Source organism: Triturus cristatus, chromosome 7 (assembly GCF_964204655.1).
Source record: "Triturus cristatus chromosome 7, aTriCri1.1, whole genome shotgun sequence".
Taxonomy (NCBI): Eukaryota; Metazoa; Chordata; class Amphibia; order Caudata; family Salamandridae; genus Triturus; species Triturus cristatus.
In genome coordinates this window covers 1,135,084,280-1,135,112,132 of record NC_140590.1, presented here as the reverse complement: position 1 = coordinate 1,135,112,132, position 27,853 = coordinate 1,135,084,280, and the positions used below count along the sequence as shown (strand labels likewise).

Sequence of the window (27,853 nt, the reverse complement as noted above, 5' to 3'; positions counted from 1 at the left end):
CTGTTGGTCCCTAACGCTTTCTTCAGTTTAATTTAGAATTTCAAGAACCCATATAGACCTCGCCTACCTCCTGTCGAGTTAAGCTAGGAGTTTTCCAGCTCTATCACTCACCACATAGAGGTGATGTTGAGTATCACGAAAGCAGGTCCTGGCTTCCTCCATCACCACTACCCTGTATGCCCTCTGTTTCAAAGCCAGGTTGTGAGTGAGGTCACTGTGACGCCTGCATCAAGCTGAGACTCCAACTCATTAATCTCTCGCAAAAATCTAATCAAGACTGGTTCTCTTCTCTTTTTATATCCAGTAATCAAGGCTATTCCCTGACCCCTTATTACCATTGTAAAAGCTTCCCACAGTGTCTGGGCCGAAGTCACAGAGCCTTCATTTACCTTAAAATAATTCTTCACAGTCTTGCAAAGACTCTCACGGATACGAGGCACCTTAAGGTATCAGGATTAAGCACTAGTCTACGACTTATGCCGCCTGTTGTCAGCTCAAGGAGGCATAGACTGCAGAATGATCTGAGATGCCCCTGGCCCGGTGAGAAATGTCACTAAAGCAGGGAAGTTCTCGGGCTGAGGTCAGTATGTAATCAATGTGTGAAAGACTCCCATGAGCCCCCTAGTGGAATGTATATTGTTGTGCTGTGGGATTAAAGGCTTGCCACGTATCAACAAGACCATGCGCCCCCATGAACTCAATGAGAGGCCTACATGTCAATGTCGATTGGTGAGAGGGCCAGCAGTCAACCTCCTCATTCTGAACGGTGTTAAAGTCACCACCTATTAGGAACCCACCCAGAGGCAGCTGGTGAAGAAGTGTGCCAATGTCAGGAAAAGCACTCTCATGCAGTTGGGGGAATGTAAAGTGAAGCAATGTTAAGTTTGATACTCTCCCATTGTCCCGACTCTACGACATATCTCCCATGGAGATCAGGCCACACGAATAGTATGGTAAGCAGAAACGTTTTATCCACCAAATGGCCCACTCCTCTCGACCCCTTTTTATATCCTGCATGGGCAACTATCTTTTAACCCCCTCTGTCTAATGCTTAGCAGGTATTGCTTTGTAAGTGCATCTCGGGAGGGGTACTATGTCAGGTGAGTGTCTCTTGAGGTACTGCATCACCACACCCCATTTCATTTTTTTCCCCCAACCCCTCAACATTCCAGGAAATGATTTTAAAGGCAGGGTTCACCAATGTCTCGGCCATGGAGCTTAAATACCCAAAATGCACCAACGGCATCAGAGGTCAGTACCCCAACCACCGCACATAAGGACCCAGCTCGGAGCAGAAGATCCAAGGAGGCCACCTCACCCCCTAACGGGCAGCACATGTTTGGGGTGAATATCGTTGTGGCTGGGGTAGGAGGCACTAATAGAGAAAGTAAAAAAGCATCTGGTCTAGATCGCCGCTGTGTGGAGGAAAGAATGTCAGCAAAGTTTTAAAAAACAACAACAAAATAAGAATAGCTCCTGATGCGCCGTAACATTTGCCAACCTTAGGGGGACTGTAGCTCCCATAAAACCATCACACAGCCACTCCCCACTTTATCATGGTTAATAATATGACCACTGAGTAGATCAATGTTCGGAGGTTCCTGGCAGCAGAGTCCAGTGGCTATCCTCAGCAGGTATGAAGGAAGAGTCACCTCAATCTCAACGTCAAACACAGGGGCCCGCTGGGGATGACACATTACGGAACCTGTGGTCAGCATCTGATTGACACCTCCTCGTCTGCCCCCAGGGTCCCTATCTTCCGACTTTCCTCAAGCCTCCCAACCAATCCCAGGCCGACTCTGGTGTGGTAAAAAAAATGGTTTTCTCCTCAGCCACCACACGCAGTTTTATCATAAAGATCATAGAGTACCTCACTCACCTCTCTCTCAGTGCCCTCTCGACTTAAAGAACCAACATTGTCTTTGGACTTTGAGAGTGAAATCTGGAAAGAATGCTATGGTGTTATTGTCACACTTGACTGGTGTAGCAATAAGGGCAGTCTTTAAAATGACATCCTTCTCCCAGTAGCTAAAGGTGTGAGCTATGATGGTGAGCGGTGGCGCACCTGGTTTTGGTGGAGTGTCGGGCACTCTGTGGGCACGTTCAACTGAGAAATAGATGAGAGGCCATGGGGCTGAAGATGCTTGAGTATGAGATCTTCTGCAAACAGGTCGACTTCCGGGCCTTCCGAACATTCTGGTACCCCTATTATGCTCACATTGTTCTTTCTGAATCATCACTTGTAGTCTTTCAGGTGGGCCTCCAAGGTGCCCGTAGTAACACACAAGTCCACCACTCGAGTTTTCAACTACTTCATCTCTGCCTGAAGAGTGACAATGGAGGCCTAACCCCTTTTGACTCGCAATCCCATATTGCGGAGATTTGCACTTTTCAGGGTGATCTCGGTGGACACTGTGTCTATTTTCACCTCCAGGGCAGTGTGGATCCCCGTATTGCTGCCATAATGTCCATTAGGGTGGGAGCCTGGGTCACGTCTGATGGTTACACTATGGGCGGCTGCTGATCCTCTGGCGGTAGTTTATTAGTAGTTTCCCTAGTTAGAGCTAACTTGTCCGATTTGGATTGGTATACAGCACGGTCCCCTCTACCACCTGTCATCTTGGGGTAAACGGCCTCACTCTGGGGGGGGGCAGAGTCTGTACTCACAGCCACCTGCCAAGGGGCTACAAACACTCCCCAACTGGGTTTTCCTCCTCCAACCCGTACCTCCGGAAGATGAGTTCACTGGGAGTTCACAGTGATGGCCAGGCCTGAGAAGGGGCTCTTGCTTCTCTAGTGCGTTTCAGTAGCTAAAGGGGGACACTCAAGGGCAAGCGAGGCCACAGTGTGGGTGTTTCAAGACCACTGTTCAGTAGAACACCAAATGCATTTCAGTGACTACGTGGGATCGGCAGCAAACATTCATTTATCCGGTGCAAGAAATTACTCCCTCTCACACTATCATCAGTCAATCTGGCAGTCTTTTTTGGGATGAGGCCATCATAAAATGGTGCTGGTGGCATTGGGCACAGACAAGAAGGGCCAGACAGTACTGTGCAGCTGTGAGATTTAGTTGGCTGCAAGGAGGGATGGCCTCCTGCCACTCAGCACAGCCGCCTCTCACCACCACCGAGCGAGCCCAGGCTGTTCCTTTAAATGCTTCCAGGAACTCTCCTCATCTCATCCACAAAGCAGTGCTGGCCCTTCTTATGCATGTTGTGAAGATTATTGAGTCCAGTATTATTGGGCCAGCAAGTTTATTTTGGCTGTCTCTTCAAACAATTTTGATAATTCGAGCATTGTTACTTCTCTACACAAATGTGCATAGTTCCAATCTCCTAGAATTTGTGCCAGTGAAATAATTTTGGATTTTTCTTATTTTTCTTTTCAAGAATGTCTTTGTGATATATATTTATTTCATCAGCAGCAATCTGGTATGAAGCATACTCTGGTCCATCAGTTATTTTACCAGCTTTTTCATTTCTATTTTTCTGAAACATTGTTTTTTTGTTGTTTGTAGCTGCCTTTCGACTATGTGTATTTTTTAAAATAATTTTTGTTGAGCCTTGCATTTGTTCTTCGCTTGTGTTTTTGGTCCAAGGCATTTTGATTTTCTTCTTGTATAGTGTTTGTTGCTTTGGTTAATCTTTCACTGGATATTTCTGTATGATTTCTATTATTGGTCCTTGAATGGATATTGCTGGCATTTCCTTTGATATATGGTATGACTCCCTCCATGAAGTCTGTTGCAGCATCATGAGGATTGTTTTTTATTTCGTTGATTAAGTCTTCGATATCGCAAAGTTACAATTTTTGTGCACTGGTAATAAAATCAGTTAACTTTTTATTTTTATTTTTAACAATTTCTGCTTCTGTTTGTTTCTCCATAAGAAAATATTTCTTTTTCAGCAAAAAACTGGGACATATTACTTTTAAAGTTTTGTTCTTTTCTCTTGAGTCTCAAATCTTGTCTTTACGTTCAATTTGCTTGCTGTTTTTGTTATCGAAATAAGGAGTGTGTGAAATCACCATCATTTCATTTTGCCCAGTTGTGCAAAATTTCAGAAAAATTACATAAAATAATTACACAAAAAGAAAATGTTTTGCAAACAAAGCCATTCGTGTTCTTTTTGTTCATGTTGTTCTCATGCTCCTACAATAGAAATTCTACCCGAGCAGAATTGAAATTACTAAATGCGGAATAATGGCGTAATTTCAGGTATGTCACTCAACAAGCATAATACAAAATTCTGGAAATTATAGAAGATTCTGTCTCAGTAGCACAATTGGCCCAGACCTAATCAAAATGTGCAACCATTAGTGCATTGATGTGGTCTTTTTTTTATACAAATAATCAAGTTCTTTCAGCAAGATTATTTCACCATCAGTCCACCGTGGTCATGGTTTGCTGATAGTATAGTTGAATTTTGTGCTCATGGATCATAACGGCATACATTCAGTGCGTTGGGAAATGGGCTACTGGTTGAGGGGGTTGAAACCCTACTCAAGCAGCAACCACAACCTCTGTTAGGGTGGTCTCAAGCAAACCCCAAATTAACCTGTGTTTAACCCTCTGGTAGCTTGGCACAAGCAGTCAGGTTCAACTTAGAGGCAAAGTGTAACATATTTATACAGCACTTCAAACAATAGTAAAGTGGAAACACAATTCAAGAAAAGTCGACACCAATTTAGAAACATATAGTAAAATATAATAAATTATTTAACACCAAAACAACAAAAATCCAATCAGTACATCTGAATTTATGCGATTTTAAAGATTTAAGTGAAAATAGTACCTAAAAGTACAAAGAGCTAAAGAGGGACCGGAATAAAGTCACAATTCAGGCCAACTGCGGTGGAGGGCAGGCCAGATAAGGGACCAAGTTTGACCCGCTGAACAAAAGTACCTTAAATCCTGCTTTGTGGAGCATTGCAAATCCTGCATCAAGGAAACATTGTGAAGCGGCGGGTCTGAGGAGCTGCAGGGCTGCAAAGCGGAGTCCTACATTGTCATCGAGGATGCTATCAGCAAGGGGCGTTCGATGCGAAGGCCTGCATCAAGGATGCGCCGTACAGCAGAGGGTCTGAGGTGGCTGCAGGCTGTGATGTGAAGTCCTCCACCAGGGATGCATCTGACAGTGGTGGTTACAAAGAGGCTAAGAATAGATGTGTCACGCTGCATCGGGTCTGCTCACAGGTCCACTGTTGGGTTGGCAGAGCACTTTCAGGCCCACTTCCAAGGGTACGGGATAGGGGTGGCACCACTTGGGAGACAAGACTCATAACAGCTTGGGTCCAGGCTCTCCATTCATGCCTTTTCTGTCCCTGACGCTTTGATCAGTAGGCCAGCCAAGTAGCCCGTGGTGTTACCCTGGTGGACCTGGGTTCAAGATGCAAGTCCAATCCTTCACTCGGGCGGTAGGGTGGCAGAGTAGCAGTCCTTCTTGCAACACAACAGTCCTTCTGAGTCCTCAAGAGGTGTTCTGAAGAGTTGGGTCTGAGGGTCCATTATTTGTACATGGTGCCAGCTTTGAAGTAGGAAAAAGTGTGAGAGATCTCCACCCCCTGAGGTCTTGGTATTTCCTGCCTCCTTGCCCAGGCCCCAGCTTGTCTGGAGACACAAAAGACTAGAGTCAAACCCCTGGTGAGTGTGCTTAGACAGAGGCTTTGTGATGTGCAAGTGTGGTAGGTGACAGCTCCTCTCTACTAGTCAAGTCAGAGATGGCCCATCCTGCCAGCACCTATTTCCCCTTTATCTCACTGTTTGGGAGCAACACACAAAGACATCCTGCCAGCTAAACCTAGTCGTGTGACTCATGATATAGGCTGCAAGCACCAAATGGCTAGGGCAAGAAAGTGCCAACTATCTAAAAGTGTTTTTTTCAGAATTGTTTTTAAAACCTGACTTTATCATTAAAGAGGGTATGAAATTACAATTATTTAGACACCAAGCTCAATATTCCTACTTGTTCCCAGTTGAAAGTTATCACTTATTAAATGTAAAAAGTTAACTTGATGTTATCCTATGGGAGAGGTAGGCCTTGCAGGAATGAAAAATGAATTTAAGGGTTTTTCACTACCAGGACATTTAAAAGTTAAAACTACAAGTCCATTCTTTTAAATACACCGCACTCTGCCTTATGGGCTGTTTAGGGTCTATATTAGGGGTGGCGTATGTGTATTAAAAAGGAAGGTTAGGGCCTGACAATAGGTTTATTTTGCCAGATCGAAATGGCAGTTTAAAACTGCACATAGTCTGCAATGGCAGGCCTGAGAGATGTTTAAAAAGCTACTTAAGTGGGTGGCACAATCAGTGCTGCAGGCCCACTAGTAGCATTTAATTCACAGGACCTGGGTACATCTATTACCACTTAACTAGGGATGTCATTGTAAATTAAATGTGCCAATTTGATGTAAGCCAATGTTACCATGCATGAGGGAGAGAGCACAAGCACTTTAGCACTGGCTAGCAGTGGTAAAGTTTGCAGAGTCCTAAAGACAGCAAACACGAGGTCAGCAAAAAGAGGGGGATGGAAAGTAAAAAGCTAGGGGGAACCACACCAAGGAAGTCAGGTTCAGCAATCAGATAAAAAAACACAATAAAAGGAAAGCACAAGAATGCAACTAACATTACAACATACAATAAAACACAATGGCATAACAATACATCAGTGGAGCATCACAGCAATAAAACAAAATTCACAAACACTTCACTAAAATACATCAGTAACACTGTAGCACCAAATGTGACTCAACAACAAACAACACACTAACACTGCACACAACACAATGATATCAACACAGCATTGCAAGAAAACACTGCAGAAATACAAAACACACTAGTGTAAAAACAGCACAAAAGCAACAAGAATATTAAAGCATAGGAACATAACAATGCAATCACGATGTGAACTTGTGTTGCATTCTTTAGAATTTTTGTGGTGTGTTTTTTATATAGTTGCGTTATGATTTGTTTTATTGTGTTCTTGTGGTGTGTATGTGCTGCTATGTTGTGTCGGTGTATTATTGAGTTGTTCTAGGGATTTAGTTGAGATTTCTTGGATAGTTTTAGAAGGTATAATAAATCAGTATCGCTATGTTAGAAGATGGCAGAAAGTTTTCATGAATTTTACTGCTTAAGAAAAAAGAGCATTTGTGATGTTTATTCCTATTCAAAGTAAATTTTATGGTGGTGTGCACTTAGAGTGTTTTTGGTAGCCTACACATCATTCTTCAAACGCATGTGTAGTTGAGAGTGAGAAGTAATGTAGCTGTCAGTTATCAGTTATAGGGTAATGTGGTGGTATCTACATCATAATGAAGGGAAAGGCATACTGGTGTTAGTTCTTTTCATATTGTGGATACCCATGGCAGTATGGTACCCGCTTCTGGCATAAAGCTGGAACTGACATTATGGAGGCATATCTTAGAATAATGGTGATAATTCTTAACAGAATATGTTCATCCATTGCATGTTTGTGCACACCATGAGAACAATGACCCAAATCGGACCCTGCCAACCTCGCAACATGACTCTCCATCTGGACAACAGGTACCACACTCACAGCCTGGTCATCTGTCATCACAGAAGAAACTAGCTCCACCGTGCAGTTTATCCACTCTGGGGCCCCTTCTGAACTTTGCCCCACCACACCTTTGTCAAAGGACTGCAGACTATCAGCTCAACACTCACCAGGATACTGAACATCTCCATCATAACTGCCACCGACCTGCTCACCTGGAAACAGGACATGATACTCCTGCTCCTCAAAAAGCCCTCCACTGGCCTGACAGCACCAGCCAACTACAGACCCATCTCTCTGCTACTGTACCCAGCAAAATTCTTAGAAAAGCTGATCACTAAGCGCCTAGCCACCCACATCAATGAAAACTATTTTCTCAGTGCCACCCAATCTGGGTTTAGACCTAACCACAGCATGGAAACAGCAACATCCGGATGATAATGGACAGAGGAAACACCTCTGCCCTTATCAGACTAGGCCTCTCTGCAGCATTCAACACGATATTCCACACTAACTTCATCAAACAACTCCACCAAACTGGCATTCAAGGACCTGCACTCTGCTAGACATGCTCCAACCTGTCTATCCAAGCCCATATTGCTCAGGTGCCCACAACCTCATCTGGGAAGTAGCGCATGAATCATCTCTCCACTTGATCCACATCAACACTTAGATTATCCCAAATACCAGAATCATCTGCACACATGGAATCAACATCCTTTCCTATGTCAACGACACACAGCTAATACACTCCATCTCTGACAAAACACCTAACACCAAGACTAAGTTCACTGCCTGCATGATTGACATCAACAACTGGATGAGAAACAACTATCTCAAACTTAAGACACACAAGTCAGAAGTTGTGATATATGGCAGAAAAACATCACCATGGGGCTGAATCCCACCCACACCAAGCACCTCAGCATTGTCACCATCAACAATCAACTTACCATGACTGCCTAGGTCAACGCTGTGTTCACCTCCTGCTTCCACACCCAGTAAATGCTGAAAACGACCTTGAAATAGCTCCACACCAGCAGATGCAGAACCATCACCCACGCAGTCATCATGAGTAAACTGGACAATGGAAATGTCCTCTATGCTAGAATCAGCCTGCAACTGAAAAGAAGCCTCCAACCCATACGGAACTCAGCATCCACTAGAATACTCCACCTTCCACAACACACGCGCATCATACCACACCTCAGGGAGCTCCACTGGCTGCCCATAAACAAATGAACTCTTTTCAAACTCTTGATACACTCCTTCGGGCCTTACACAACATGGGACGAGCATACCTCAACAACCGCATCACCACCAGACACTTTCGCCCATCCAGACTCCTACTTGCAACACCCTATGAATACCCATAAATAGAGCCGGCAGGCGGACTTTCTCCTACAAAGCGCCTACAGCCTGAAACGACCTGCAGCTGAACATCAGAGCTGTCTCTTCAATTTTCAAATTCTGCAAAAAGCTGAAGACATGACCCTTTGAATAGGTTCCATGAACATAGACCTACGCCTGACCATGCTGCACATGTTTAAGTTCCATGACCCCCTAGATTATTGAGCGCTCTGCAAATGCACATAACATTACATAACATAGGGAAAGGGAAAGAAACCAGAATGGAATCTGGGTAATTATGCACATAGGAAAACAGTGGTTCCCATCTGAATATAAAAAACATTTGGAGGGATGCCGAGAAAATCTTAATATTTGCAATAGGCATGGATGTAACAGATTTTTCAAAGGCTATTTTATGTCCATGGTTTGCCGTATTCTCACACAAAAAGACAAGTGACAAACTGAACATAAAAGGTTATTTATCAATTAATTTTCTTCAAAGCGATACCAAAAGAAGAAAAGAGTATGAAAGTACTAATGTGCCTGGCACAGTGAAGGTAATCACACATGATATCAAATTCATGTGAAATGTGTAACGGAGGCAACGTGGTAAAAACGAGTTGGTGTCACAATTGATAATACGCAAAAATAAAGCCATTCAATCCAATGTACTCTCTGGTTCACGTGTGTATGTAGTCAACAGCGTTTCGACCTAGCTTGAGTGTGAAGGTCTTCATCAGGACCAGAAAAAAATAGAATGCCTGAAGAAGAAGGGAAAAGTTACAACAGTGCCCTCTATTAAACAACAAGGTGTTAATCTTATCAGTCGTATAGCACCAGAGTGGTGGGTGTCTGGTGAATGTGAAGAAGCCATGATCAGTGGAGCAAAGTGGCTCCACAGAGAATGGGAAAGAGCAATCACCAAACAATGCATGGACCACCTACTACAGTGCGGCAGTTACTACCCATGATTCCAGGTTTTCTCTGGTATCCCTTCAATAGTATTTTTATAGTATCCCATTGAATTCACTGTTTTCCTAGCGGCCATGGCATAATGCCAGTCATTCTTGACATACTGTTGATACCTTTGGCAAAATAGAGTCAACTTATTTGCAATGCTTACAGTGGCATAATAGTGCTAATTATGTATGCATTGAGGGCATTATTATTCTCAAGATGGTTCCCAGCCCTGATCTTATACTTACACTACTTTAATCTTGGTAATTTGCAGCATTAAAATAACATTACCACTCATGCAGAGGCCTCAGCCTATAAGTTTGGTCAAAAACATTCACACACTCACTTACCCACCCATCCAGCCATCCACCCACTCGTGTTCAACCATGCATCCATGCACTCATTCATTCAACCATGAACTCATCCATTAATTAGTCATTAATGCAATCTCTTATTTATTTGCCAATGCAGTCACTCATTCATCCAAGTTGTTCCACAATCTGATATTCACCCATGTATTCACTGGAACACACATAAACTTGCCATTCAAGATCATTTCCATATAGTAATTGTCCCGTAGTGACTACACAACAGGAGATACAATGATGTGCTTATACAACTGAAAATACACAACAGGGCAAAATAGTCTATGTGTGCTTTTAGCAAATACAGAGCATTGCATTATTTATTAAATTCAAACAGGGCACAGTGGCCTGTGTTTCGATCAGTAAATACACACTAGGCCATAATAACCTATGAATCTACTGGCAGTTCGGGCTGAACTGTTCCCATTCGAAGCAGAGTCAAAAATGATTCGCATATTGCTGGGTCCAAACTGGAGTTGAATAGTGAACAAAAGAATGATGGATTAAACCCAGATCTGTGACTGGGGGTGAGTTTTTGAAATGTTTCAGCACTCCGTCCATCATCTTGTTGTGTTTGTTATGTTCGCCCTAAGAGGGCAAGGGTATGCCCAAACATGGGTCCCTTGCTCACTGTGCCACTGAATTCAAGCTAACCTGGCTGATGAAGGGTGATACCCCGAAACTGGGGCCAGGATGCTTTAGGGTGACCAACTGGCATGGGTGCAAATTTAGGATGATGAGTGTGAAAATTTAGGACAAAGGGTCAAAATTCAGGACAGAAATTCAGGACAGAAGGTCAAAATTCGAGACAGAAATTTGGGACAAAATTTTATAGACACATCAGAGGAGGTCATGCAATAGAATATGAGTACGTAAATAGACAACCAAAATAAGTACAAGTCAAAAGTAGTTATATTAGGTTGCGACAATCGTGGACTTCGCGTTTTTTTGGTATGCATGCAGCTTTGAGCAGCTGTGCAGGTATTTTTGTGGCATTTTATATCATCATTTATTTATATGGTTACTGCACTGGGTTGTCCCATCCCACAGATGAGAGCCAAGGAGGGCAAATACTGTCTGTGATTATTGAACATTGTTTTGAGAGGTCACTCACTGGCTCACAGTCAGAGATTGACTCCTCTAAAACATTCTGATTGTAGTGGGGAGAAAATAGTACCAAATACTGGCTGCATGCTGGAGTCTACACAGGGCATCATGTGGAGTGAACTTACTAGTGAAAAGAGGTCAGCCTGTGACTGCACAGAGAGGCCCATTATCATTCTGTTTGGGATAATTAGGCCGACATACAGAATGATAATGGGCCTACAGCAATCTGTGCCAGGTTGGGGAAGGGCTGTTGCAGGCCATTGATCACAGCAGGAGCGTGAGCTGGCCCTTGCAGTGAGAGTTACAGAACTCTCAAGGCGCTTGCAGGTGGACTGCTTGCTGCACTGTGCAGAATTACGAACAAAAGGCGTTTGTGAAAGAAATCCTTATGGACAACAGACATGAGGCCCAAATAACTGGCGGCCCGTGAAATTTACGGACAGTTGGTCACCCTAGGATGCTAGTTTCCAGTCCAGGGATGACCTGGCTCGGCAGTTCCAGCTGGAATGATTCCATGAGGAACAGGCTCAAGACTGATTTGCTTATGGCTGAGTCCAAACTGGGTTGGTGTGGTGAGCAAACGATCGATGGATTTAACCCAGATCTCTTGACTGGGAATGGTTGGTGGAATTTTTTCAGCACTCCATCCATCATCTTGTTGTGTTTTCTACTGGTGAATAAACAACAGCTCACAAAGATGTGTGCATATATTAGTGAAAACATAGCGACCTAAACACCCAACTATGTATCTGTTAGTGAACAATCAATAAAACACGACGGCCTGTACATCAATTAGTGAATACCCAACATTGGACAATGGCCTGTGCGTCTACCAGTAAACACACAGCACCTATAAATCCATTCGTGAATAATTGCCAAACAGTACGGCGCTCACTGACCAAGGCATCTAATAGTGCGTGCACGTTGACTTATAAAGCCACAAGAGAATAATCAAAAGCACACAACGACCTGAACATCAACTAGTGAATACCCAGCATTGGACAATGGCCTGTGCATCTGCCAGTAAATGCACCACACCTATGAATCCAATAGTGAATACTCGCCAAACAGTACAGCGCTCACTGACCTAGGCATCTAATAGTGAGTGCACGTTGACCCATAAAGCCACAAGAGAAAAATCAAAAGCACACAACGACCTGAACATCAACTAGTGAATACCCAACATTGGACAATGGCCTGTGCATCTGCCAGTAAATGCACCACACCTATAAATCCAATAGTGAATACTCGCCAAACAGTACAGCGCTCACTGACCTAGGCATCTAATAGTGAGTGCACGTTGACCCATAAAGCCACAAGAGAATAATCAAAAGCACACAACGACCTGAACATCAACTAGTGAATACCCAACATTGGACAATGGCCTGTGCATCTGCCAGTAAATGTACCACACCTATAAATCCATTTGTGAATACTCGCCTAACAGTACGGCGCTCACTGACCTAGGCATCTAATAGTGAGTGCACGTTGACCTATAAAGCCACAAGAGAATAATCAAAAGCACACAACGACCTGAACATCAACTAGTGAATACCCAACATTGGACAATGGCCTGTGCATCTGCCAGTAAATGCACCACACCTATAAATCCATTAGTGAATACTCGCCAAACAGAACGGCGCTCACTGACCTAGGCACCTAATAGTGAGTGCACGTTGACCTATAAAGCCACAAGAGAATAATCAAAAGCACACAACGACCTGTACACCCATTGGTGGATACATCACACTGCACAGTGGCCCGTGCATCTGTCAGTGAATACACAGCCACCTGCAGCCAATATTCATCAGCAAGGAATGACCTGCCCATGAGTGATACACAGTGATCTTAGTCCATTGGTGAACACTCAACAGTGCCTTGGGCTGTAGATTCATTAGTGAATGAATACACTTTATTGCACAGCGACCTCTGCATCACTAAGTGAATTTGCAACAGATAGAAAGTATTCAAATTCCCATCACTTCGCTCTGACCTTGAGTACGTACTATGTCCGACTGAAGAAAAGCTAAATTGTCTTTTTTCTCTGTAGAGTGCGACGAGCCCTCCAGTATGGTTTTGATCACGGCGATGTTTTGGTAGAAGTAATATTTTTTTTTTATCTGTACTACTATTTTCTCCTGGGAACTCAGAACCTTCCTTGTAAACTGGAAATGACAAGAAGCAAGGTCTCGAGGGCACTACATGTAATACAAAGATGGGACAGCGGGCTATTTTCCTGCACCTGTTTTCATTGTCACGTTGCGAGGCAGACATAGGTGTTCGCGCCTTCAGGAGCCTCGCATCCATCACCCAGACCCATATCCCCCCACCCTCCCCCTGAGGGGATTCTGTTTTCAGGGATGTAAATCGTTTTATGTAGTTGTATTCCACTCTTGTGGCCCCAGCCCCTCCCCTTGGCCAAGATCTCATTGCTTCACACACAGACGCATCACTATTTATTTTATAACACCTGTGCGTATTAATATCCACGGACGCTGAGCCCCAGTAGCGCGAGCACGTTTGTACGCATGCGCATCAGTAGTCTGTGCACGCCCTTGAGGCTTGAGTCTGTTTCTGTGTTGGTGATTCTGTATTTGATTTGGGGTTTGTAGCACGCACAGACACACTATGAACAGGGTCGGACTGAGACAAAAAAGATAGACACCTGCACCGAACTAAAAGTGGCCCTCATTGGTGACTCAGATAGATAACAGTGGCCCTTGTTTGCGAATTTGGGCAGTTCTGAGCTCGGATACGCCGTATTAGTGTTTCACAAGGCATGAAAGACTACATGGACTTGAGGTTGATGCCGGCAATGTTTGTTTTGACATCAGTGAACTCAACAGTTAATGCTGTCCCAGCAGACCAGAAAACAGGCCCACAAACATCCCAAAGAAAATGGCCCACACACTGTCAGCATTCCGTCCATCATTTGTTTGTTGTAACGCTATTCGCCCTAAGTGGGATGGGTATTCCCAACGTGGGACCCGTGCTCACTACACCACTGGAGTCAAGCTATCCTGGCTGATGACGGCTGATAGCCAGAAACCGGTCCTAGGATGCTTGATTCCGGTCCAGGGAAGACATGGCTTGGCAGTTCGGGCTGGACTGTTCCCATGAGGCACAGGGTCAGACTGATTTGCATATGGCCATGTCTAAACTGGGGTGGCGTAGTGGGCAAAAGAACGATGGATTTAACCCAGATCTCTTGACTGGGGGAGAATGTCTGCATTCTCAGCATTCCGTCCATCATTTGTTTGTTGTAACGCTATTCGCCCTAAGTGGGATGGGTATTCCCAGACGTGGGACCCGTGCTCACTACGCCACTGGAGTCAAGCTATCCTGGCTGATGACGGCTGATAGCCAGAAACCGGTCCTAGGATGCTTGATTCCGGTCCAGGGAAGACATGGCTTGGCAGTTCGGGCTGGACTGTTCCCATGAGGCACAGGGTCAAGACTGATTTGCATATGGCCATGTCTAAACTGGGGTGGCGTAGTGGGCAAAAGAACGATGGATTTAACCCAGATCTCTTGACTGGGGGAGAATGTCTGCATTCTCAGCATTCCGTCCATCATTTGTTTGTTGTAACGCTATTCGCCCTAAGTGGGATGGGTATTCCCAGACGTGGGACCCGTGCTCACTACGCCACTGGAGTCAAGCTATCCTGGCTGATGACGGCTGATAGCCAGAAACCGGTCCTAGGATGCTTGATTCCGGTCCAGGGAAGACATGGCTTGGCAGTTCGGGATGGACTGTTCCCATGAGGCACAGGGTCAAGACTGATTTGCATATGGCCATGTCTAAACTGGGGTGGCGTAGTGGGCAAAAGAAAGATGGATTTAACCCAGATCTCTTGACTGGGGGAGAATGTCTGCACTGTCAGCATTCCGTCCATCATTTGTTTGTTGTAACGCTATTCGCCCTAAGTGGGATGGGTATTCCCAGACGTGGGACCCGTGCTCACTACGCCACTGGAGTCAAGCTATCCTGGCTGATGACGGCTGATAGCCAGAAACCGGTCCTAGGATGCTTGATTCCGGTCCAGGGAAGACATGGCTTGGCAGTTCGGGATGGACTGTTCCCATGAGGCACAGGGTCAAGACTGATTTGCATATGGCCATGTCTAAACTGGGGTGGCGTAGTGGGCAAAAGAAAGATGGATTTAACCCAGATCTCTTGACTGGGGGAGAATGTCTGCATTGTCAGCATTCCGTCCATCATTTGTTTGTTGTAACGCTATTCGCCCTAAGTGGGATGGGTATTCCCAGACGTGGGACCCGTGCTCACTACGCCACTGGAGTCAAGCTATCCTGGCTGATGACGGCTGATAGCCAGAAACCGGTCCTAGGATGCTTGATTCCGGTCCAGGGAAGACATGGCTTGGCAGTTCGGGCTGGACTGTTCCCATGAGGCACAGGGTCAAGACTGAATTGCATATGGCCATGTCTAAACTGGGGTTGCGTAGTGGGCAAAAGAACGATGGATTTAACCCAGCTCTCTTGACTGGGGGAGAATGTCTGCATTGTCAGCATTCCGTCCATCATTTGTTTGTTGTAACGCTATTCGCCCTAAGTGGGAGGGGTATTCCCAGACGTGGGACCCGTGCTCACTACGCCACTGGAGTCAAGCTATCCAGGCTGATGACGGCTGATAGCCAGAAACCGGTCCTAGGATGCTTGATTCCGGTCCAGGGAAGACATGGCTTGGTAGTTCGGGCTGGACTGTTCCCATGTGGCACAGGGTCAAGACTGATTTGCATATGGCCATGTCTAAGCTGGGGTGGCGTAGTGGGCAAAAGAACGATGGATTTAACCCAGATCTCTTGACTGGGGGAGAATGTCTGCATTGTCAGCATTCCGTCCATCATTTGTTTGTTGTAACGCTATTCGCCCTAAGTGGGATGGGTATTCCCAGACGTGGGACCCGTGCTCACTACGCCACTGGAGTCAAGCTATCCTGGCTGATGACGGCTGATAGCCAGAAACCGGTCCTAGGATGCTTGATTCCGGTCCAGGGAAGACATGGCTTGGTAGTTCGGGCTGGACTGTTCCCATGTGGCACAGGGTCAAGACTGATTTGCATATGGCCATGTCTAAGCTGGGGTGGCGTAGTGGGCAAAAGAACGATGGATTTAACCCAGATCTCTTGACTGGGGGAGAATGTCTGCATTGTCAGCATTCCGTCCATCATTTGTTTGTTGTAACGCTATTCGCCCTAAGTGGGATGGGTATTCCCAGACGTGGGACCCGTGCTCACTACGCCACTGGAGTCAAGCTATCCTGGCTGATGACGGCTGATAGCCAGAAACCGGTCCTAGGATGCTTGATTCCGGTCCAGGGAAGACATGGCTTGGCAGTTCGGGCTGGACTGTTCCCATGAGGCACAGGGTCAAGACTGATTTGCATATGGCCATGTCTAAACTGGGGTGGCGTAGTGGGCAAAAGAACGATGGATTTAACCCAGATCTCTTGACTGGGGGAGAATGTCTGCATTGTCAGCATTCCGTCCATCATTTGTTTGTTGTAACACTATTCGCCCTAAGTGGGATGGGTATTCCCAGACGTGGGACCCGTGCTCACTACGCCACTGGAGTCAAGCTATCCTGGCTGATGACGGCTGATAGCCAGAAACCGGTCCTAGGATGCTTGATTCCGGTCCAGGGAAGACATGGCTTGGCAGTTCGGGCTGGACTGTTCCCATGAGGCACAGGGTCAAGACTGATTTGCATATGGCCATGTCTAAACTGGGGTGGCGTAGTGGGCAAAAGAACGATGGATTTAACCCAGATCTCTTGACTGGGGGAGAATGTCTGCATTGTCAGCATTCCGTCCATCATTTGTTTGTTGTAACGCTATTCGCCCTAAGTGGGATGGGTATTCCCAGACGTGGGACCCGTGCTCACTACGCCACTGGAGTCAAGCTATCCTGGCTGATGACGGCTGATAGCCAGAAACCGGTCCTAGGATGCTTGATTCCGGTCCAGGGAAGACATGGCTTGGCAGTTCGGGCTGGACTGTTCCCATGAGGCACAGGGTCAAGACTGATTTGCATATGGCCATGTCTAAACTGGGGTGGCGTAGTGGGCAAAAGAACGATGGATTTAACCCAGATCTCTTGACTGGGGGAGAATGTCTGCATTGTCAGCATTCCGTCCATCATTTGTTTGTTGTAACGCTATTCGCCCTAAGTGGGATGGGTATTCCCAGACGTGGGACCCGTGCTCACTACGCCACTGGAGTCAATCTATCCTGGCTGATGACGGCTGATAGCCAGAAACCGGTCCTAGGATGCTTGATTCCGGTCCAGGGAAGACATGGCTTAGCAGTTCGGGCTGGACTGTTCCCATGAGGCACAGGGTCAAGACTGATTTGCATATGGCCATGTCTAAACTGGGGTGGCGTAGTGGGCAAAAGAACGATGGATTTAACCCAGATCTCTTGACTGGGGGAGAATGTCTGCATTGTCAGCATTCCGTCCATCATTTGTTTGTTGTAACGCTATTCGCCCTAAGTGGGATGGGTATTCCCAGACGTGGGACCCGTGCTCACTACGCCACTGGAGTCAAGCTATCCTGGCTGATGACGGCTGATAGCCAGAAACCGGTCCTAGGATGCTTGATTCCGGTCCAGGGAAGACATGGCTTGGCAGTTCGGGCTGGACTGTTCCCATGAGGCACAGGGTCAAGACTGATTTGCATATGGCCATGTCTAAACTGGGGTGGCGTAGTGGGCAAAAGAACGATGGATTTAACCCAGATCTCTTGACTGGGGGAGAATGTCTGCATTGTCAGCATTCCGTCCATCATTTGTTTGTTGTAACGCTATTCGCCCTAAGTGGGATGGGTATTCCCAGACGTGGGACCCGTGCTCACTACGCCACTGGAGTCAAGCTATCCTGGCTGATGACGGCTGATAGCCAGAAACCGGTCCTAGGATGCTTGATTCCGGTCCAGGGAAGACATGGCTTGGCAGTTCGCGCTGGACTGTTCCCATGAGGCACAGGGTCAAGACTGATTTGCATATGGCCATGTCTAAACTGGGGTGGCGTAGTGGGCAAAAGAACGATGGATTTAACCCAGATCTCTTGACTGGGGGAGAATGTCTGCATTTTCAGCATTCCATCCATCATTTGTTTGTTGTAACGCCACACACTGACCCGGCAGACCAGCCCTTCTGACATGAAGCAGGTTTAGTCGGACTCCTAGACACTATGACATGTCTTTGTAAATTGGCCTCAAAACATCTAAAATGGGAATATTGAGGGTCTTTTAACATGAAAGTAGTACAAATAAAAAGACTGTTCCATGTCAGACCCAATTCAGGGGGGCCACACAGCAAGCATGGCCACAGTTGTGGCTGGGGTCGTTTGTCTCTGATGTCTCGGTGCCTGTTCTACTATGGATCTCCATATGGAGATGCCGTCTCCAGCGCCTGCCTGCTTTACCACACGGCAGCAATTGTCTCTGGCCTACTTTCACCTCTCACCAGTGACAGTGTCTGGTCCTGCACACTCAGCCCACGTGGACAGGCTACCTTGTTTATAACAAGCATTTACAATGCAATGGTCTCGCCTTTTGCATAAGTTGGAGCTATTGGTATTGTAAATGACAAACTTTTATTTATGGGTTGGTTTTGAAAACAGATAAATAAATGGCATAGTCATTTACAATGCCAATAGCTTTAGCTCACGCAAAGGCGAGACCTATTGCATTTATACACACACACACACACACACGCACACACACACACACACACACACAGACAGAGCCACACACACACCGAGCCCCACACACACAATCCTTTGGTGAATATGTAGTGTTGGAAGGGGTCCACAGGGGGCACAGCGGCGGGGAAACGAGTGGGACAGAGAGCAAAAGGGGCACAAAAGGGAAAAAAACGAGTGGCGCAGAAGGGCACAGAAAAACGAGAGGAACAGAGGGCAGAAAGGCACAAAAAACGAGGGAAACGAGTGGCACAGAGGGCAGAAAGGCACAAAAACGAGTGGCACAGAGGGCAGAAGGGCGCAAAAGACGAGAGGAGCAGAGGGCAGAAAGGCACAAAAACGAGAGGAGCAGAGGGCAGAAAGGAACAAAAAAAGAGGGAAAACGAGTGGAACAGAGGACAGAAAGGCACAAACAAAGAGGGAAAAACGAGTGGCACAGAGGGCAGAAGGGCACAAAAACGAGAGGAGCAGAGGGCAGAAAGGAACAAAAAAAGAGGGAAAACGAGTGGAACAGAGGACAGAAAGGCACAAAAAAAGAGGGAAAAACGAGTGGCACAGAGGGCAGAGAGGCACAAAAACGAGTGGCACAGAGGGCAGAAGGGCACAAAAGAGCCACACACCTAGCCCCACACACACAATCCTTTGGTGAATATGTAGTGTTGGAAGGGGTCCACAGCGGCGGGGAAACGAGTGGGTCAGAGGGCAAAAGGGGCACAAAAGGGAAAAAAAACGAGGGACACAAAAAAAACGAGAGGAACAGAGGGCAGAAAGGCACAAAACACGAGGGAAGAACGAGTGGCGCAGAGGGCAGAAAGGAACAAAAAAAGAGGGGAAACGAGTGGAACAGAGGACAGAAAGGCACAAAAAAAGAGGGGAAAACGAGTGGCACAGAGGGCAGAAAGGCACAAAAACGAGTGGCACAGAGGGCAGAAGGGCACAAAAGAGCCACACACCGAGCCACACACACACAATCCTTTGGTGAATATGTAGTGTTGGAAGGGGTTCACAGCGGCGGGGAAACGAGTGGGACAGAGGGCAAAAGGGGCACAAAAGGGAAAAAAAACGAGGGGCACAAAAAAAACGAGAGGAACAGAGGGCAGAAAGGCACAAAACACGAGGGAAGAACGAGTGGCACAGAGGGCAGAAGGGCACACAAAAACGAGTGGAACAGAGGGGACAAAAAAACTAGAGGAGCAGAGGGCAGAAAGGCACAAAACACGAGGGAAACGAGTGGAACAGAGGACAGAAAGGCACAAAAAAAGAGAGAAAAACGAGTGGAACTGAGGGCAGAAAGGCACAAAAACAAGTGGCGCAGAAGGGCACAAAAGGCGAGAGGAGCAGAGGGCAGAAAGGCACAAATAACCTGACTCGGTGATAATCTAGCTGGGCGTGCGGGGGATGGTGCTCTCGTTCTCCGGATGAAGCTGAAGCGCCAGTTACAGGACTTGCAGCCGGACCCCTACTCTGCGGCCCTGTAGAAAACAGCGCGTGCAAGAGATGCCATGAGCGAAAGACTCGCCACGGCGTGCGCGCAGCCGAAGGGATGGAGAGTGGGAAAGGGGGGCACGCCGACGGTCCCCGGGGACGGGCTGACAACACGGCGTGCGCGCAATAGTCACCCAGTCTGTGCGCGTGCACCCGCCCTGTCTCCCTAATGAACGCACTTGGAAGGCAAGGCATGACAATCAGAGCCCTGGCAGCATGTACGGCAGAGGCAAAAGTCCCAGCAGCGGCGTGCCATCCGACAGCCAGGCCCGCGAAAAGTGAGTGTAGAATGGGAGGGCGGCTCTCTGTGTGCTGACATTGTTAATACTGTGTCCAGGGAATGCGGCGAATGTGCGGCGCACCACGGCTAGGAGACCAGTAGCACACTGAGCTTTAACTCCGCACCTTACTGCAACCCCGGCCGCGTACAGCCACTGTCCCAACATTTACCCTGCTGCTCCGCTTCAGCCTGCCCCTGCTTAAACATTTTTACCAGAACCTTGACCCTGTATCACCCTTGTCACTACTCCATTACTGTTCTGACCAAGCTCCTGAGTCCTGTCAATGCGCCAGCTCTGAGTCTGACCCTGCTTGAACCATGGCCATTTCATGACCCTGCTCCGCCTCCAGCCATAACCATTAGTCTGTGTTGTTGATTACCAGCGCCTACGACGCCACACTGCTTGCGCGTTCCTTGGTGTTGGCAAGCTACCGGTGACGAGCCTGCGTCTGTCTGGCAGGGGAGAGCAATAACGTGGATGAACATGTGACCTCTGAGCTCCTCGGGGCAGAGGGAGGGAGGGAGGAGAGGCAGAGATGGCGTCAGAGGGCACATCTGCTGTTTACCAAGGCTGCCGCTCAGCCTGCTCCCTGGCACAGCGGAGAAACGTCGTAAAAAATGGGATTGCTGTCCAGAGGTTCTTGGTTGCGTGTTGGAAGTGGGTCTTCTGATCTTGGCAGACGCTTCGAGGCTTTTAGATGGTGGTTAAATAGGCTGGTTTTGCTAACAAACATACAGGTGAGGCGGCTGCATGTGTGCTGGCTGGCTGAGTCAGTGGAGTTACAGAAGGGTTGATGTCCGAGGGAGGCAAGTGTGCAGATGCACTTCCAAACTGTCAACATCATTGTGAGGCTAAACGCTTCTTCGGATCGTCATCTGCGGGTTCAGTAGTATAATTTAATTAATGAATCGGCGGAACGTATAGTCAAATACAACTTTTAAGTGCAACTCGGCATTTAACAAGCGCGCGCCTCGCGCTGAAAGTTTAAAAAAAAAAATGCTGTTCATGTGAAGCGCGTTCACAGACAGCAATCACAACACTCTGCGCGTTCCCCAGTCTGTCTCCCTTGAGAGGCATCTCGGCGACAATAGGTCTCGAGAGCGAGACCTAAAAAAGCCTCCACCATCTTACCAAGACATAGTGGCAGTGCTTAATTTGAGCAGGTGGTTGCCAGTGGCGGCCACCAGCACTCATTTTTGAGGACCAGTGCTTTTTTTTTCTCATCTGACATTAACTACAAGCAAGAGAGGCAAATAAAAAACACAAAGAGGAAAAAAGGGAAGAAAAATGGAAAAACAAGCACATAGGGAGAAAGCATGAACCTGCAGAGTGGGACAAAGAGGCTGGGGGTGTCCGATTGTGAATGGAAGAGCCATGAGGTTGATTCAAGACCAGGCAGCCTTGGTATTCGGTGCACCAACAATTAAAAGCACCATCACTCGCACTGATTCAGTTTCAAGTTAAGCACTTCCCACTGGGGAGGGCTAGAGACTCTCTCCGGGATGGATGCAATAGGAACTGGGCGGTACAGGAGACCAGGACGACCTACAAGGTATCAGCACAGTTACACTTTGGCAGGAAAAGCAGTGAGAACAGAAAACAAGCATTTGCAATGCAATTGGTCTCGATTTGTGAAAGTTAGAGCTTTTGGCGATGAAAATGACAATATTTTTTACTTTTTATATTTTTATGTGCAGTAGTCATATTTGCATAGCACTATTAGCATTCGTAGGACCTACTGGAGGTGGAGAACTAGAAAATGGGAATTTGGTTATGAAGGAGGGAAGACAAGTGTAATCTGATGCCTGAAAAAAAAAGTAAGAACATCCTGGAAAACGCAAACACTCATAGGCAATGCAAGATTAAGCAAAGAATGTGAAATGTAAGCAGGAACAACATGGTTAATTTAACGCTTTTACACTTATGTTTCAGAAGTCAATGAGTGTTTTTGCCTGAAAAGTTGAGGACATGACTATAGGGACCAAAAGGGAACCGTTTAAATGTTCATTGTTTATATCCTTCCAAAACATAAGCAGTATGGTTTAAATTGACCACATCCCTGAACACAGAGCTGCGGTGCACATTTTATAAAGTAAAATAAGGAAAACAGCTGATAAGGATCACAATAAATCTTTTCCACTCTACGTATCACCCAGGTATTGCAGTACGTCCAAGAATGGTGCACTTCCCCACCCGGGGAAAGCAATGTTGTTCAAAGAAAGACAAGAAAACAAAAGTAGGGTTGCACTGGCAAACTCTTTAAAGTGGGGCTAATGTGTGTGGGTGTGAATAACACCAATGTGGTCTGTTTGTGACCACTATGTCTTGCTTTATTTCGATTTTTTTTATATACCTATTTTGAACCTTTTATTTTCTCTCCGTCCGAGGCTGCACTTTGGAATAGAAAAATTATATTTACAGCAAAAGTATTTCTATATTTTTGGATCCATTTCACAGGGTCAAAAACTAAAGAACAGGAAAGAGAGGGTAGGAGCCATTTGTTGAAGTCAAGTTATTCAACAAGTGAGGAGGAGCAAGAAGGAAGAAAAGAGAGTGGGGTGGACCAGCTGCCTGTGGTAGGGCAGAAAAAGTGAATACTGAGGTGGGTGGTGTGCGATGAGTGTGCTGAGGGGGGGAGGTGGGGTTTATTATATTGAGAAGGGGGCCCTACACCATGGTGAGGCAGATAAATCCATGCGATTGGTTGTTTTTATTGCGAGTGGACCAAAGATGTGCATTGTGACCAAACATATAGAAATAAATATAACATTCTTGCTTGTGGATTTAAGAGTTTCTGCATCTTTTTTCTGTTAACAAGTTACATGTACACTTTGGGGGGAAAAACAGCAGTTACAGCACCCATTTCATTTGTTATCACAACACTGCCTTAAAAAACAAATCAAACGCTGTAGGCGAGGTGGGGTCAGAGTGGCAGGGGGCATGCGTCCTCATTTCTGCAGTGCTGTTAAGTTTTGAATTTAAAGCAGTGCCTAAACTTATCTTTGTGTTTTAAAGCGAGGGCATTACCGCCTGTATGCAGCCTGAGGGTTTTCAGGGCTTCAAGCAAGTGCTGAAGCGCAGGGAACATTAAGCGCATGATGTTGTAACACGCGTTTAAACTCACAGCAAAGGAAAACAGCTGAAAAGAATGTTCAAAGAAAGGCAAGAACACAAAAGTAATACTTCACTGGCAAGCTCTGTAAAGTAGCTCTAATATGTGTGGGATGCACTCCGTCCGTGGGAAACACACGTACCTGCCAGACGATGTGCACAGCATCCTGGTGGAAGGAAACAGGGGACAGAATCAGCTGTTACACACCTGTCCCTTAATGGTAGCTGCTGTAGAGGACGGCAGCACCAGGCAGAAGGGGGCTGAAATCTATGTTACAGGTTTTGATTTTTTTTTTTATATTATGCGCCACGGCAAAACATTTCAAATAAATAAACCTTGCAGCTCTCGCGCATAAGATAATTAAAAAACAGTCTAAAATACTCGACTGGAGGTGGTGGTGTGGAGACGGATGGGAGACAAAGTAAACCACACGAAGGAGCGAGGAGGAAATAAATAATACCAAGCAGGAGGGAGGAGAAGAAGGCAGCTGCAGCCCGAAGTGAGAGGGAGTGTCGGGGAAGTGCGGTCAGGGAAGTGCGTAGCTGTCATGCCTGCAACTCCAGCTACCATTAAGAAAAGAGTGCTCAGAAACTGAAAATAAAACGTACCGAGTAAAGTCACATGTCCTCATAGGAGGTTACAACAGTAAACAAGCATTGGCATAGTGTTGGACAGGCCACACGAAGGGCTTGCGCCCTCCCCGCATGACAGGGCCCAAGCCCCGGCCTCCCAGGCGCGGCCCACGAGAATCACCCGCACCCCGTCTCCCGACGGAACTCCTGCCCTCGGACCTCCCTGTAGCACGGGCCCAAGCCACCACCGGCTCCCTCGGCCGGGTCAAGCCGCCATCTTGGGCCCTGCGCCACGAGGCCGCGTGGCCTCCCCCCGACCCTAACCCTGGGCCTGGCCGGCCCCGACATCCCGGCACCACCATCCACCCAGGAAGTGAGCGGATCACTTGGCAGGTCAATGGGAGGACGAAGTGCCAAGGACTCTCCCCCGCCAGGTGACGATCGCCTCCAGCTCCCCCAGGCACCGGCTCCACCCCCCCGCTGGGTGTCTGGACACCTTCATCCCGGACCCTCCGACCCCCAAGTGCGAGGGTCCGGACATCAAAGGGCACCTGCCCTATAACTGGAGCAGCTGCAGAGCAGGAAGGCAGTTGTATCCTGGAGTCGAGAGACACCGAGAGAACTCAGCCTTGACGGACTACTGGCGCTGCCGTAGCCCTATCTTGTGATCTATCGTCCTGCCTGCTGGCGCTGCCGCGGCCTTCTGCAACATCCATCCTCGTCGGGACCTGCTGGCGCTGCCGCGGCCCGTTGTAACGACCATCTTCACCGGGACCTGCTGGCGCTGCCGCGGACCGTACATCGACCATCGTCTCTGGGACCTGCTGGCGCTGCCGCGGCCCGTGTATCGACCATCTTCACTGGGACCTGCTGGCGCTGCCGCGGCCCGTACCAGCTAGACCACCTAAGCTCGAGGATTGTGAGCTACCCACCATACCACCTCAACTACCAGACTGGTAACCAGACTGTCCCGCTACCCCCTTTCCCATCTTGAGAGACTTGAATCGAGGGGACCCCTGAGTCCAGACCTCCTTGTACCTTTTCATCGTACCTTAAGAAGTGCTTATAAAGAACGCTAACTCATCTCCTTGTGTGGTATCTGTCTGTGGGGGGGAAGTTATTTGTCTGTACGATCGCTGGAGACGGCTCTCCCCGGAGACCTCTCCCCTTGTCCTCGGCCGACCCTCCCGGTCCGTCTAACATTGGTGGCCAGCGGCGCGATCCGAATCAACGCGTAATCGTACAGAGAGTAGCTCACCCCACGACAAAACCACGATGTCAGCTAAAGATAGCGGTTCCACTGAAAAGTTCCAAATGGATAAGTTGGAAGAGTATAACCACCGCGAACTTAAACAATTCTGCATGGAACTAGGCATTGCTACCACCGGCCTGAGTACCAAAGAGGATTTGAAGCGCGCCCTTGAGTCGTGGGCAGAAACGGGGATCACCGGATCCTCCGACCAAAACAGTGTCGCACCACAGGGGAACGCCACGGCTCCCGAGGAGAGGGGAACGGGCCTCTCGCAGGAGGAGATCCAGGAAAGAGAAAGGACCAGATTACACGAGTTGGAAATGGCACGACTCAAGATGGACGGTGAACTAAAGTTAGCCGAGCAGAAACTAAATCTAGAGCATCTGCGGCTCCGAGAGGAGCGAGAAGAAAAACAGAGACAGAGAGAGCTTGAGGAAAAAAGAATAACACTCGAACACGAACGCAAACTGGCGGAAATAGAACTGCGGAAACAGAATAAAGAGACGGGGGTGACTGAGCGACCGCACACCCCAGGGGCAACCGAGAAAAAAGTCCACATCCCCAAGGATGTTGTCCGAGAGTATGTCCGAGAAGACGACATACAACAGTGGTTCAAAGCCTACGAGATCGCCATGACCTCCCACCGGATCGACCGGAGTGATTGGGGAGCTGGACTATGGGGGAGGTTCGTCAACGAAGGTCGCGATGCCCTGTTGCAGCTCCCAGATCACCAAATGTCGTCCTACGACCACATGAAGGCTGCCCTCCTCACCCGCTACGGCCTCACACCCGAGATGTACCACCAGAGGTTCAGAGATTGCACCCGGATCCCGGGTACAACTTGGGTGGAGTACGTAAACTATTTCAGCAGAGCCTTCGAGGGGTGGATCAAGGGGAGCCATGTAACGACCTACGAACAACTCTTTAACCTCATGGTGTGGGAACACCTGTCGAACAACTGCTTCGTCGAGCTCAGGCAGCACCTCCTCGACAGTAAATTGACCGACCCCCGGCAGCTCGCCGCTGAAGCTGACCGATGGGAGAGCACCCGAGTGGGCCGGAGAGGACCGCACGAGCAGACCCGAAGCAACCAAGGCCAGCACCGTCCTCGGGGAGGAGGAGGAGGCCAGGGGCGAGGGAGAGACACCCTCCCGGCAACACCCGTGGCCAGCACCCCGCCCCCGGCCGGCCGGGGAAACCCCCCGATGCGTCCAGGGTTCCGAGCCAATGTCACGTGCCACCGATGCCAGCGAGTCGGCCATTACGCCAATGACCCGAGCTGCCCGCAGAACCAAACACCCAAGCCCCGCCAGGTAGCTGCCGCCGCCCTGGGGGAAGAACGACTGTCAGAGGAACAGGAAGAGTATGAGCCGGCCCAGCAAGAGTGGGAACCGGCCGCCATGGTTCTAGCGTGCCTAGGGGGAAAAGACATAGTCCCGCGGGCTCCCCTACCCGCCAACACCAGGAAATACGGTCAGTGGGTGACCATTAATGGGCATCGGGCCGAGGCCTTACGTGACACAGGCGCCAGTGTGATGGCCGTCCGCTACCTGGTGAAACCCGAGCAGATCCTGCCGAACATTCTCTGCCCCGTCCGCTCAGCTGACAATTCCGAAAGTCTGTGTCAAATGGCCTGCGTCCCCTTCGAATGGGGAGGGGTCTCCGGCCTGCTGAAAGTGACGGTCCGGGATGATGCCCCCGTGGACTGCCTCCTGGGGAATGACCTTGAGAGTTCCCAATGGGCCACCGTCGAGAGAAGAGAGCACCTGGGGATGCTGGGCCTCCCGGACTGGGCCTGCGTAACCACCCGGTCCAGGGCAGCCCGTGCCGTTCCCCGACCAGAAGAACCGGAATGGCCAGCACCTCCGCCCCCGGTCGCCCCAGTAGAAGACAACGATGAGGCCAACCCCCCGGAGCCAACGACCGAAGGGGACGCGCACCTCCAGGATGTCCCCGGCCTGGCTCAGTGGCGTCAAGAAGGGGGGCCCACCCAAGAACAGTTCCGCCAGGAGCAAAAGACTTGCCCCTCCCTCGAGGGACTCCGCCAACAAGCCAGCGCCCAGAGCGCAGGGGACTCCACCGGAACTCACTGGGTCTACTGGGAGAACGACCTGCTATACAGCGAA

The 27,853-nt window shown here is 48.1% G+C and overlaps 1 protein-coding gene across 1 annotated transcript in view; it reads left to right on the top strand.

The window, feature by feature from the left end:
* Positions 1-1,211: 1,211 nt before the first annotated feature.
* The window catches only part of LOC146811243 (uncharacterized), a 138,578-nt gene continuing 111,936 nt past the window's right edge, over positions 1,212-27,853 (top strand). The window contains exon 1 of the mRNA XM_085615051.1: positions 1,212-1,251. Within this exon, the coding sequence (XP_085471177.1) occupies positions 1,212-1,251 (40 nt within the window). The remainder of the gene's footprint in view (positions 1,252-27,853) is intronic.